We start from the raw sequence: 14,832 nt of genomic DNA on the forward strand, positions 1-14,832 counted from the left end.
TGGGACCCTGTTGCCTCTCATTTGTGACCTAATGGGTTTCCAGTCCAATACTTAATGATGTGGGAGAATCCCTCATGCATATATTATTGTTAGAGATGTTAGATATACTGAATCCTTTTATTGGCTTGAGTAAATAATCCTTACTTGTCATTCTGGGAGGAGTAAAATTCTAAGGCCTGTAAAATCCTAAACTGTGATGTTGGTTATTTTAACTGAGTAGATTTATGTGGATGTTCTGGGTGGTGGCAACAGCTAGAGTAAAGACATGGAAGCTACAGTGTTGACAGGACCTCACATTTGAATAGAAGAGTGACGGGAAATGAAGCTGTGGTGTTATGTGGCGCCAGATCACAGAAGGTCTCGTATACCAAGCTAAAGTTGGGTAAAATTCCATAGCCCAGGATTTCCCAAACTTGAATAAGGTTCAAATCTCTTTTAAGGGAAATAATTCTCCTAAACCCCTGATATTGACTTCAGTTATTTATATTATAATATTACTTAATATGTATATTCATAAAACCATGTATAATGTCCTTATGCTCATAGTTCTTATACCACTATAAAATTAAAATAAATTTATAAATTACTACATACAAGACTACAGAATCAACACAACACTAATTTAATGAGGTAGATAATATTGTTTTATTAATATTAGATAATTACTGTCATTTTTTCCCTCTTAATAATAAAGAGCTAGTTTTTAGAATACCTGTCTGTTATTTTGTTGAGCCAATTTGATAATTCATCTCAGTATAGTAGTTCTTAAACCTTTTTTTTTTAAGGTAATCATTCATTTCATTCTAACTACTCCCCCTAGTTGGGAAGTTATTACTGCAAAGGTGGGGAGTGTGTAATTCTTTCCTACGTAAAGTGAATATGTGAGTTATCACAACATGCCTATACTGCTGTATACTGTGTGAACACTCAGCTTCTCCCACTCAGTTCTCTATTAAAAATTCTGTGAAACCTTTGTCTGTAAAACATGTTATGATGTCATTTGGCTTTCATTCAGTATTGTTTACATTTTAAATCCTCTTCTCTTCTTTCCTAATTTGCCTGAGACCATTAAAGGCACATTAGTCTGTTGTACTGTATTGCCTCCATGATCATGATGTTAAATAAAAGATTCTGTTTATTAACTAATCTTTAAATATATTTATATTTGGCTGCACCAGGTCTTATGTTAGTTGCAGGATGCAGCATCCTTGATCTTTGTTGTGGCATGTGGGATCTTTAGTTGTGACATGTAGGATCTAGTTCCCTGACCAAGGATTGAGCCTGGGCTCCCTGCATTGGGAGCTCAGAGTCTTAGCCAGGGAAGTCCTAACTAATTTCTTTTTTAAAATCTTACTCCATGAAAATTGCAAAATTGATCTGCAAATGAGAAATTTTGTTTTATAATTGGCAGAAGAATTCAACACGAGTGCCACAGCAGCTTTGGGGTGATCACTCCTGACAAGCTAGCTAGAGGAGCGTGTCGTGGGATTGCTGCCATAGAGCATTCTATGTCACTGAATGGCACTACCATCCATCAAGTTCTGCAACCAGAAACCAAGGTGTTACCCATGACACCTCTTTTTATCATCCTACTGTATCTAATCCATCAAAAAGGTTTGTCAATTTTACCTCTTAAATTTTTCTCAAGAGTCTGTCCACTTCTCTCCACCTTTTCCACCACAATTCTAGTCCAAACCACCATCCTGGATGACAACAGCCACTCCTAGTTAGAAACTTATCTTCCATTCTAAGCTATCTCTAATTCTTCCTCCAGTCTGCTGGCCTCAGAGACATTTTCAAAATGTAAATTTGATTTCTCAACCCTTAACCTACTCACTTTTTAAAACCTTTCAATGGTTGGCTTGCTGTCTAAAGACCTTTAGCATGGTCTACCTCTGGAGACCTTCCCTTCCTTCTCCCACCACCTGGCCTTTGTTAAAATTCCCTCTGCTTGAAGTGCTGTCTTCTCTGCCCCCTTCCATCATCTTCACTACCAGCTCCTACTACTTCACTAATAGCTCCTACTATTCTTCAGATGTAACATGAACCTTTCTTTTCCAGTACACAGCATAGTTACAGTTTAAATTTTGATTGATATTTATCCCGGACTCTAAACCAATGAGGTCAGGAAGCTTGTTTATTTTGCTTCCATTGTATTTCCATCAAATATTGAATAAATAAGTAGACTGGGTACATTACATAATATAAATATATTTAAAGATGCATACAACTCTGCATTGCAACATAGATTCTCTAGCCCCTTGCTTGAAGGTTGGAGAGTATCATTCCCTGAAACACTTCAAAACACAAATACACTTTGAGGAGGGGATGCTTTGCAATTAATACCATGTAAATAAGTTACATCTTTGGCCCAGGCTATCCTTGGACAAGCGGAGGTAGTTGGTACCTTAGTGTATTGAGGCTTTGATCCAGGGTTGAATAGTATTCATCTATGTGTTTTTTTGTTTTAAACCTATGTAAACAAACCAACATATTTAAAGTATTTCAGGGAGATTTTTTTGAAGTTTTTTATTTTATATGAAGGTATCAGCTATGCACCTTTTGGGTACTACAATGTTTTAAGCAGGGTCAGAAGTACTAGTATGCTTTGGAGAGGTGGCTTAAGGTGTGTTGAGAAAAAAGTTTTCTTCTCTCACTGGATGGCCAGAGGTGCTTAAAGAATTCTCAATAGATATATGTTTATACATCTATAACTTTATCTATATTTATATATCTATACGTATACAAACCCTCAATATTTTTCTGATGAACTGCATGTATCCTTATCGAGAGGAGAAATGATTTGTTCTTATGATATTAAAACTTTTTTATTATGACATACTTTACAGATTACCAAAAAGTACAGCAAATGATTTTTGTTGTACCTGTGTACCCACTGTGAAGCTTTGTTAAATTTTAACATTTATAAATCATTTTTTAAAGTTGATATATAGTTGATTTACAATGTTGTGTTAGTTTCTGGTGTACAGCAAAGTGATTCAACCATATTATATATATATATTTATATATAATACATATATATAAATATATATGTGTTCTTTTTCAGATTCCTTTCTATTATAGGTTATTATAAAATATTGAATATAGTTGCCTGGGCTTTCCTGGTGGCTCAGTTGGTAAGGAATCTGCCTGCAATGCAGGAGACCCATTTAATCCCTCCATTGGGAGGATCCCCTGAAGAAGGGAATGGCTACCCACTCCATTATTCTTGTCTGGAGAATCCATGGACTGAGGAACCTGGCGGGCTACAGTCCATAGAGTCACAAAGAGTCAGACATGACTGAAGTGATTGAGCAAGCAGTACTCATTGTTGCCTGTGTTATACAATAGGTCCTTGTTGCTTACCTGTGTTATATATATTAATTTGTATCTGTTAATCTCAAACTCCTAATTGTTTAGGAGTTAATCCTTCCCCCAACCTTTCCCCTTTGGTAATCATAAATTTGTTTTCTATGGCTGTGAGGCTGATTCTATTTTGTAAATAAGTTCCTTTGTATCATTTTTTAAGATTCCACATATCAGTGATATCATATGGCATTGGTCTTTCTCTTACTTACTTCACTTAGTATGATAGTCTCTAGGTCCATCCAAGTCATTTCTTGAAGAAATAAAATATTAAAGGACAGATGAAGCCCCTTGTGTATCTACCCTCTCTGTTCTCATCCCCCTCCCGCCAACACCAGACGTAATTGTACCTCAAATCTGTTGTTTTTCCTGCCGAAGCCTGGCTTTACATTTTTAAATACACATCTTCATCTATAAACAACATATATTGTTACATGTTTACAAAATTAATAGAGATTAATTAAATTAATTAAGGATGAGATGGTTAGATAGCATCACTGACTCAATGGACATGATTTCAAGCAAACTCCAGGAGATAATGGAGGACAGAGGAGCCTGGTGGAGAAGGAAATGGCAACCCACTCCAGTAATCTTGCCTGGAAAAGTCCATGGACAGAGGAGCCTGGTGGGCTGCAGTCCATGGGGTTTACATGACTGAGCATGTGTGCAAGAGGGTGGAGGGAGATGGGTTGGTAGCAATAAAGTGGTAGAACTTAAAAAGAAAAAAAAAGAGGAGCCTGGTGTGCTGCAGCCCATGGGGTCACAAAGAGTTGGACACAACTTAGCAACTGAACAACACAACAGTGATGATACAAATGAGGTCATACAGTTTGAGTCTTTTTGTAACTTAATTTTGTTTATTTATTTCTGGCTGTGCTGGGTCTTTGTTGCTGCTCGGGCTTTTCTCTAGTTGTGGTGAGTGAGGGCTACTCTCCAGCTGTGGTGCATGGGCTTCTCCTTCTGGTAGCTTCTCCTGCTGCGGAGCGCAGGCTCTAGGGTGTGTGAACTTCAGTAGTCGTGGCAGGTGGCTCAGTACTTGTTGCTCCCGAGCTCTAGAGCACAGGCTCAATAGTTGTGGTACACTGGCTTCATTGCTCCACCGCATGTGGGATCTTCCCAGACCAGTAACTGAACCCATGTCTTATGCATTGGCAGGCAGATTGTTTACCACTGAGCCATCAGGGAAACCCTTTGTAACTTATTTTTGCTTAACATTGTTTTTGAGGTCTATACATATTGATAACATTTTAACTATTGTTCTTTAACTGTTGTATAATACCCTGTTGTACAAATATCATAATCTTGTTCTCTTGTTAATGAAATTTAGATTCTTTTCTCTATTACAGAAAACGCACAAGGAACATACCTCCTTGTGCACATGTGTGAGAGACCCTTTAGGGCAGCTTTTCTCAGATGATAGTATTAAGCCATAATGCCCTAAGGTATTCACTGTGTATAAGGAATTAACTTCTAGGCATCTAGAATGAGTGTGCTGTGCATAGTTGCTCAGTTGTGTCCAACTCTTTGTGACCCCATGAACTGTAGCCCACCAGGCTCCTCCATCCATGGAGATTCTCCAGGTAAGAATACTGGAGTGGGTTGCCATGCCCTCCTCCAGGGGAATCTTCCCAACCCAGGGATCCAACCCAGGTCTCCTACATTGCAAGAGGATTCTTTACCATCTGAGCCACCAGGGAAGCCCAGAATGAGTTTAACTATGTGTTATCCTTGGGAGAATTGAGAAAATAGTCACTCAAATAATTTTGTGTAAGGTTTGATTCATTTGCAGCAGCTCTGATTGAGAATGGCTACTGTAGAGCATATATGTAGAAGTAGAATAGCTAGGTTCAGGACAGGCGTATGTGATAGAACATTAGCTTTCACCAACATCTCTGTTCTTTCCTTCTTCCATTGTGACAGAATTGTAGGTGGCTCCTAGCTGTCTCATTGAGAACTGCATTTTTTGGCTTCTTTCTCAGTTAGATGCAACCATATGACTAAATTGTTACTAATAGAATGTGAGTGGAAATGTTGCTTCTTGGCTGATGCCTTAAGGCCAAGTCACACCTCCTCCACACTCCATTTTTCCTTCCCTCCACTTGGGTGACTGGTGATGGCAATTAGAGCAGCTTTAGAAGCCACATGTTGAACTTGACAGAGTTCGCCCTGGGTCTCCACCTGAGTGCCAAGACCACAATACACTACTGATCTGGTATACTCACTCACCTGGGACTTTTATGCCGGAGCAAAATAAACTTCTTGACTACAAGACACGGAATTGTAGGGTTTACTTGGAATCTTTTTCATACTGTTCATGGGGTTCTCAAGGCAACAACACTGAAGTGATTTGCCATTCCCTTCTCATTTCAGACGCTAGCAAAATAATGCTCAAAATTCCCCAAGCCAGGCTTCAGCAGTACACGAACTGTGAATTTCCAGATGTTCAAGCTGGATTTAGAAAAGGCAGAGGAGCCAGAGATCAAATTTCCAACATTGGTTGGATCATAGAAAAAGCAAGAGAGTTCCAGAAAAACAGCTGCCTCTGCTTTATTGACTATGCCAAAGCCTTTGACTGAGTGGATCACAACAAATTGTGGAAAATTCTTGAAGAGTTGGGATTACCAGACCACCTTACCTCCCTCCTGAAAATCTGTACGCAGATCAAGAAGCAATAACTGGAACCGGACATGGAACAACAGACTGGTTCCAAATTGGGGAAGGAGTACATAAAGGCTGTACATTGTCACCCTGCTTATTTAACTTATATGCAGAGTACATCACACAAAATGCCAGGCTGGATGAAGCACAAGCTGGAATCAAGATTCCCGGGAGAAATAGCAATAGCCTCAGATATGCAGATGACACCACACTTATGGCAGAAAGCAAAGGAGAACTAAAGAGCCTTTTGATGAAAGTGAAAGAGAAGAGTGAAAAAACTGACTTAAAACTTAGTATTCGAAAAAATAAGATCATGGCATCCAGTCCCATCACTTCATGGCAAATAGATGAGGAAACAATGGAAACAGTGAGAGACTTTATTTTGGGGGGCTCCAAAATCACTGCAGATGGTGACTGCAGCCATGAAATTAAAAGATGCTTGCTCCTTGGAAGAAAAGCTATGACCAATCTAGACAGCATATTAAAAAGCCGACATTACTTTACCATTACATAAAGGTCCATCTAGTCAAAGCTATGATTTTTTTAGTAGTCACATATGGATGTGAGAGTTGGACCACAAGAAAGATGAGCACTGAAGAACTGATGCTTTTGAACTATGGTGTTGGAGAAGACTCTTGAGAGTCCCTTGGACTGCATGGAGATCCAACCAGTCCATCCGAAAGGAAATCAGTCCTGAATATTCATTGGAAGGACTGATGCTGAAACTGAAGCTCCAATAATTTGGCCACCTGAGGTGAAGAACCGACTCATTGGAAAAGCCCCTGATGCTGGGAAAAGACTGAAGGCAGGAGGAGAAGGGGACAACAGAGGATAAGATGGCTGGATGGCATCACCAACTTGATGGACATGGGTTAGAGCAAGCTCTGGGAGTTGGTGATAGACATGGAAACCTGGTGTGCTGCAGTTCTGGGGTCGCAAAGAGCCAGACACAATTAGGGACTGAACAAAACTGACTTGGGGTCTAACAGTACAGTTCATTCCCAACCTATTAATTTGGCCAACTGTAATGTGGTTCTATCAGTCAATACTCTACCAGCAATGTGTGAAGCATCCTGTCTCTCTAGATCCTGAAAACACAATACTGTCAGATTTTTACGTTTCCCTATCAGGTGCATAAAATGGTATCTTGTTGCTAATTTAATTTCCATTTCCATGATTATTAGTAAGATTGGGTGTCTTTTCCCCTGGGCCCTGGTGTGCTCAAGACCTTGTATGTGCCCTCCAAGGGTGAAGTTTCTGTATTCCCCAGTCCTGTGGAATTCCTGCAATCAAACCCTGATGTTCTTCAAAGCCAGATTCTCTGGGGGCTCCTCCTCCTGTTGTCAGACCCTCTGGCTGGGAAGACTACGGTGGGGCTCAGAACTCTCACTCCTGTGGCAAAACTTCTGTGGTATAATTGTTTTCCAATTTGTGGGTTGCCTACCCAGGAGGTATGGGATTTTATTTTATTGTGATTTTGCCCCTCCTACCATCTCTTTGTGGTTTCTTCTTTGCCTTTGGATGTAGGGTATCTTTTTTGGTAGGTTCCAGTGTTTTATTGTTAATGGTCATTCAGCAGTTGGTTGTAATTTTGGTGTTTACATAAGACAGGTGAGCTCAAGTCCTCCTACTCCACTACCTTGAGCTTATCTCCCTGGTTCTCTTTTCATATTTGAGTGACTGCTTGAGTTTCCTTGTCCATGAACTGTCTATTCACATCATTTGCCAATTTTTCTATTCAGTTATTTAGCATTTCTTATTGAGTTGTAGGAATTATTTGTATTAAAAACTTTGTCAGTTATAACTTGTAGTTTATCTTTTTGCTTTATGGCATCTGATATAGAAGCTGAAATTTTAATATGATAAAAAATTAATGAAAGTTTATTTTATTAATTTGTTTTTGTATCTTATTTAAGAAGTTCACAAGGATATTTCACATTTTCTTCTAAATGTTTGAAGGTTTTCCCTTTCAGTTGGGCCTTTGATCTATGTGGTATGAAGCTATAACCCCTGAGTTCTAAGAAATATGGATAACCGATTGTTACAGCATTATCCGTAGTCTTTTCTTTCTTTCTCTACTGATTTGTAATGTTTTCTTTGTTACAGATCAGGTTTACATGTATGCATGAGTCTATTTCTAGGCTTTTTATTGCATTGGTTTATTAATCCATTCTTGGGCAAAACACTGTATTAATTACTTCAGCTTTATTGTACATTGGTGTGCATTTTGTTTGTTTTTTTTTTTGCTGTGGTTCAAGTCACTTGTTTGTTCGTTTTTTGCTGTGGTTCAAGTCACTTGGGATCTCAGTTCTTAGTTCCCCCACCAGGGATTGAAGCTGCGTTGTGACCTTGTCAGTCAAAGTGGGGCATCCTAACAGCTGGACAGCCGGGGAATTCCCTACATTGGTGTTTCATACTAGCTAAAGGTATAAAGATAGAGGAGTCATTTTACCTTCCATTTAAAAGAAAATCTTTGAAATGGATAATCATAATACCTATACATTGGGTTGACACAGAGATTTAAAAAACAAGTATGTAAAGCACAAGTTACTGACTAGGTAGGCACTAAACACTAGTTATTTATGTTATGATCATCTTGAAGGTACAAATGAAACACAAAGAGAAATGAAGTGATCGATCTATTTGGAAACCTCAGTTTGATTTATAAAAAGAAAGGGATGAATTGGCATGTCGTTTATACAGCTCTTGCTACTCTGAAACTGTCATCTTGGCGTTTATTTTCCAGAACGTGGGCAGCACAACAACATGTGATGGATAGTGGGATTAAAGTGAGAAAGGTGATAGCGCAGAATCGTGAGCACGCAGTGGTAAAACGTTAAGGGCCACACAAATAAGATTAGGGGCCGGCTGGTCTCCTATAGGCTACGATGACCTTCACAGTGTTTTCCGGTGCATTAACGGCCAAGCATCGCCGTGACCGCCCTGCCTACAAACACTGGGCAGCTAGCCCACAGAGGGCTCCTGTCAACCTTCCCGACCACTCACTGGAATACAGGGCCTTGGAGAAGATTCCAGACTGGATTGCAGAAGCTCTGGGGAGGATGGTGCAGATCCTGGAGCCCAATGGAAGGGAGGAGCGGCCTGCACCTCCTCCAGGGCTTCTATAGTGCTTCTGGGAAATATAGTTCTTAGCTGCGAAAGGAGCCTGGGGCTCCAGGAAGCGGGACTACAATTCCCTTCAGTCTTGGAAATTCTTTGTGCAGCACGCCTGCGCATTCTGGCGGCCAATGCCGCTATAAAGGCTTGTTTTGCTCCGGGGGCTAATGCTCCGGAGCGTGGTTGAGTGGCCGGCGCGGCCGTCCTGGAGCTGGGGCACAGGTAGGTGTCGGTGACTGCCGCACCCCTTCCTTCTCCCTCGTGTGGTCGCGGGGGCCATCCCCACCCAGTGTGTTTCGGCCCAGGGTGGGGGGCTGCGATCGAGGATGCGAGCTGTCCGCGAGAAGTCGGAGAACTGAGAAAAGCGGCCTGGCCTTCCTCTAGTCTCCCGCCACCTCATTTTCGGGACGAGACCGGGAGGGTTGGCGGTGAGGTCTTCGGAAGGCAGGTAGGGTGGGATGAGTGATCGGGGTGCCGGCTACATTCCCGACTAACGCCACCAGGTGGTGCTACGCCCGCGGCCTGTGGGTGTGGGTCGCTATCGCCTTTCCAGGCCAGAATTGGCCGTGGGAACGCCCTAAGGCCAGGGCATCCTAGGGGATGCTGGCCTGAGAGAAGCCCCTCTCTTCAAGGTTGTAGAGAGGCGGTTTGGGGCACCCCCGCTTAAGCCGCACAAAAAGGACTGAGCAGCCAGCGACCTCAGAAGTCATCGTCTCGTTTTGGCTACTGGGTAGATGGAGGTTCGTGACAGAAGCACGCACAGGAAACCCTTGGCAGAGTCCGGAATGGAATCCAAATCTCTTGACAGTCATTAGTGCCCTTTCTGTTTCCACCGAGCAGAGCTGCGTTGGGGCTTTGTATTTTTCACATAGGGGTCATTCGATTTCTGCACAGACATGGGGGAGGCAGGAGGCAGTGGACACAGAAAGGACTGGCAAAGTTTCAGAAGGTTTTGAAGGAGAAGATGGATAGGTCATTCTGGAGTCTCCAGGGTGAGTCAGTGAAAGGTGCGGTAGGCTGGAGACAAGAAGTAGATTTCAGGGAGGTGGTAAGTACATACCCTTGTAGCTTCAGGTATTTTTGTGTGACTGCAGGGCCTGGAACCACATTCCTGAGGTGTTGGAAACCTAAGGAATATTGCAATGAAGGTAGTTTGGGAACACCAGTCTGGCTACTTCAGTCCTTGTAATCCTATGCAAGCTCCTCCCCCCAGGCAGTTTTGACTGCATCATTGTGCAGCAGTAGGTCTACACTTAGCACTGAAGGGGAGTCTTGGTTAAATAAAAGTTGCTGACCAAGAGACCTCTGTGTGGAGCAACTCGATGGGTTCTCTCGCTTTGATTATTCTGCTAAGTGTCATTGTACAGCTCTGACTCAGAAATAAATGAAAATCCCTTCCCTTTCTTCTCTCTTAGAAAAGACTTTTAAATAACTTTTAGGGAGAACAGATAGAAGAAAAGAGGGAAATACAAATAGCACTCTCCCCTCCACCCCCAAACTCTGGCCTAGTGATCTTTCCTTAATTGTTTTCTTCAGATTTGGGCCTTGTTGTGTCTCAGATCTATTGGACTTCCTAGCTGTTGGCTAGCCTTCCTGATACACAGAAGATGGAATCCTTCTTATGTTCAAGGCCAGGAGATAGTAGCTTTGTCCCTGCACAAGGCCTGCCTACTTTCATTGCTCAACCTCTTGGCCCAGGAAATTAAAGAAGCTGGAGTGTTAGAGGGAATGGAAAATTGCTCCCCACACCTTTCCAACCTAGAATAACCTGGAACAAAGTGATCAAAAGAAGTGAATTCTTAGGCAATTGAAGTGATCCTTGTGGTCTTCCTGACGTGGCATTTGGCATTCTTAGGAGTTTCTATGGCCTCCTTCCTTTCAAACTTGCTCCCCTCCTCTTGCCTCTTTTCAAAGCAGGACTGATCTTTTCTGCTTTCCAGATAATTGGCTAGGTTGAGGAAACTTTGGTGGGGAGGGTTGGACTTCAGTGATCCCTGTAACAAGCAGGATTATTCTGATCTGCAGCTGCATCCTGACACTGGGGACACTGGCAGATGCCAGGCCTGTTTATAGTTTAGGCTTAATGAGGTCTCAGTGACGTGATTGCTGCGCTCTTGGTTGTAAGCCGGTGTTCTTTATGGTGCAGTTTGTCATTGGACAAGGTGACTTTTTTCTTTGAAAGATAAGTAGTTTAGCAATATCAACTCAGGGTACTGGAGCCAGACCTCTGAAAGGTAAGAAGTCAAGCTTTCTTTTGTGCTGGAAACAAGTCTCTATGGTGGAGATTTAGTCCTTTTTATTTAGAGGATTTATAAGTGTTCTTGTTTTCTGATACCTTAAAAAATGAATTGTAGCTGTCAGAATTATGTCCGCAATGTTGTACTTTTCATTCTTAGTGATAGATAGGAATTTATGGAATTCAAAAGGCAACACAGCTACAATTCTTTAATTTCTAGTGAGGCTGTTATAAAAAGTGTTTTCCCAGCTTGTATCTGGGAACCTTTGACCATCTTAGGGTGGAGGAAATGTTTTAGAGAGGGTATGTATGTGTTTTACTTTTTCTAAAGTAACCAGAATTGATACAGGTATTGATTAGAGTTAATCAGGCTAACTGGGGTTTAGAACAGTGTTTCAGGTAGATACTAGATAAGATTTAGTAGAATAGGGTGGGAAATTTGTTTTTGCTGTTGTTTTTTTTTAAAAGCTTTGTTGAGATATTTGTATACTATGAAATTCACCTGAGTGTAGAGCTTGGTGTTTGGTTAGTGTATTAACAGAATTGTGCAGTCATCACCACTAGCTAATTTTAGGACACTGTCCGTAATCCAAGGGGAATTTGTTTTTAAAATTCAGGTGTAAAATTTTTTTGGAACAAACTTAAATTGTTTCTGGAAAACCTTTTTTTAAAGACTTATCTAAATGCTCTATGCATTGCAATTGAACTTAGTTGAGAAAAAGAAAATGGTACTTGAAAAATGTTTGAGAATTTATTTTTATAGATATAATGACAGAAAACTTTAATGCTTTTGTCTCTTTCTCCCTATTTTAAAGTACTTTTACTTATTAAGTGCAATTTAGGAAATACCTGTCCTTGATGCATTTTTAATTCCAGGAATTCTCAAGTGGAACCAAGAGTCTGTGAGCCCTCCATTCAGAGAAGATGAAGGACATTGACATAGGAAAAGAATACATCATCCCCAGCCCTGGTTATAGAAATGTGCGGGAAAGAACCAGCAATTCAGGGCAGCACCGAGACCGCGAGGACTCCAAATACAAGAGAACTCAACCGGTCAGTGTTGCCCTGCCCGATTCCCTCTCCTTCTCTGCTTGCTGTGCTAGACCGTACCTTCTTTCTTCACACAATGCATAACTGAAAAGAGGTTTCTTTTTCTTTACTGACTTTAGGTCACTGTTGAAAATTTATGGTTATTCGTGAAAGAGAAGAGGTTGGCTCTCAACCTGTCATCTGTTTTTCCCCATTGAGTTCTCCCCTGAAAAGGTGTTGCTTGAGAGAAGACAGTTTATGCAGGGTTGGGGAGGGGAAGGGCTGGGCAGGGAGCAGTGGGAATAGGAACCATTACACTTCATTCTTGTACTTACAATTGTTTCCTCCCTCTGCCTCTGTTGTCTGCTTTTAAAAGGTGACTGGAGATTCTCATTCAGATTTCAGAGCGTACTTGGAACAATTTTAGACTGATGGAGGATAGTCAGTTGAAATTTTCAAGAAAACCTATGAGTGTAAAGGAGCCTTTAGTGAATAATTTCCTCCAAGGGGAATAATGAATATGCATTTTAATCTGGGGAACATCTTCGTCTGGGGAAAAATTCTTGAATTGCAGAAGTAATAAGAAAGAATGGGTAGGATGTTGAGGTTTGTGTTCATGTATTTGTTCTGTGAAAATTGGAGCAAGATATGCTCTACAGATGACACTGGAGTTTCATTAGCGTGACCTTACTTGTCCCTCTTTGCTACGTGAGATCTGTTGCCTTATTAATCAACATTTTCTCACTGATGGGTATTCTCTCTTTCGACGGTCTGTGATACAATGCTTTCCTTTTCAAGCTTAACTTTGGAGAAACATAGATTCACTGTTCAGTTCAGCTCAGTCTAGTTGCTCAGTCATGTCCGATTCTTTGTGACCCCATGAATCGCAGCACACCAGGCCTCCCTGTGCATCACAAACTCCCAGAGTTTACTCAAACTCATGTCCATTGAGTTGATGATGCCATCCAGCCATCTCATCCTCTGTCGTCCCCTTCTTCTCCTGCCCCCAATCCCTCCCAACATCAGGGTCTTTTCCAGTGAGTCAACTCTTCACATGAGTTGACCAAAGTATTGGAGTTTCAGCATCAGTCCTTCCAATGAACACCCAGGACTGATCTCCTTTAGGATAGACTGGTTGGATCTCCTTGCAGTCCAAGGGACTCTCAAGAGTCTTCTCCAACACCACAGTTCAAAAACATCAATTCTTTGGCACTTAGCTTTCTTCAGAGTCCAATTCTCACATCTATACATGACCACTGGAAAAACCATAGCCTTGACTAGACGGACCTTTAGATTCACTGTAATTAGTGTCAAATCCTTAAGGTCCCGGTTCTGTACCGTTTCTGTGTCCTTTTGTCCAGAATTTATGTTAAAACAGTTACTGAATATCTTTTGAATGCTTGACATTTAGTACAGCACTTATACTGGAAAAAGTCACAGGGGTACATTGGAGCAGGGCTTTGAAGGATGATGAGGTGAGGATGCTGTCAAGCTGTTAAGTCATCTGTGCCTTAGTGGCTTAGGAATTAAAATAGTATCAACAGTAGAACCTAACTCATGAGATGCCTTGAGTATTAAATGAGGTAATACACATAAAATGCTTAGAATGGTGCCTACCACGTAGCCTGTGCTCAAAGAATGTTAGCTCTTAGAGCTAGTAGTCTAGGGCACAAGAAGTATGTGAGAAAGTTCTACATGCCATGCTAAGGAATCTTTTACTATGGGCATAGGGGAACTACTGGAAATTATTGAAAGGGTTTTTTTCTCAACTTTTTTATTTGGAGATGACTGTAGATCCACATGCAGTTGTAAAAATAATACAGAGAGATCCCATACATACTTTATCTGACTTCTCCCAGTGGTAACTTCTTGCATTCCATAGTATAAAATCACTACAGGATATTGATTGACATGGATAACATGCAACCACTTTATTAAGACTTTACCAGTTTCATGTGCACTTATTTGTGTGTGTTCTATGCAGTTTTCTCACAAGTAGATTTGTATGACCACCATCACAGTCAAGATACAAATCAGCTCCACCAAAAGGATGTCTTGTGCTCCCCTTTTAGAGCCACAACCTCCTCTCTTGCCCTCTCCCCCAGTCTTTGGCAACCACTTATCTATTTTCCATCTCTGTAATTTTGTCATTTTAAGAAAGCTGTACCAATGGGATTATATAGTATGTAACATTTTGATATTGAATTTTCTCACTCAGCGTTATTCCCTTGAGATCCATCTAATTTGTTGTGTATCAATTGTATTTTCCATGTTATAGATAGACTACAGTTTGTTTAACGATTCATCTGTTGAAGGAAATGTGGGTTATTTCTAGTTTATAGCTATTATAAACAAAGCTGCTCTGAACATTTGTGTATAGGATTTTTTGTGAATAAACCTTCCATTTCTCTGGGTAAATTCCAGGA

General features: G+C 41.0%; 1 protein-coding gene across 5 annotated transcripts in view; it reads left to right on the forward strand.

The window, feature by feature from the left end:
* Window positions 1-1,593: 1,593 nt before the first annotated feature.
* The window catches only part of ABCC5 (ATP binding cassette subfamily C member 5), an 87,995-nt gene continuing 74,756 nt past the window's right edge, over window positions 1,594-14,832 (forward strand). For 2 of the 5 annotated variants that reach the window (XM_020879990.2, XM_070466314.1), the window contains exons 1-2: window positions 9,245-9,363; window positions 12,254-12,430. In XM_020879990.2, coding sequence (XP_020735649.1) covers window positions 12,302-12,430 — 129 coding nt within the window. In that variant the 5' untranslated portion in view covers window positions 9,245-9,363; window positions 12,254-12,301. Of the gene's footprint in view, window positions 1,615-9,244; window positions 9,364-11,658; window positions 11,681-12,253; window positions 12,431-14,832 lie in introns of those variants that run through there. The other 3 variants (XM_070466313.1, XM_070466311.1, XM_070466312.1) reach the window with 3 other exon arrangements.

Source organism: Odocoileus virginianus, chromosome 4 (assembly GCF_023699985.2).
Source record: "Odocoileus virginianus isolate 20LAN1187 ecotype Illinois chromosome 4, Ovbor_1.2, whole genome shotgun sequence".
In the NCBI taxonomy this organism is placed as follows: Eukaryota; Metazoa; Chordata; class Mammalia; order Artiodactyla; family Cervidae; genus Odocoileus; species Odocoileus virginianus.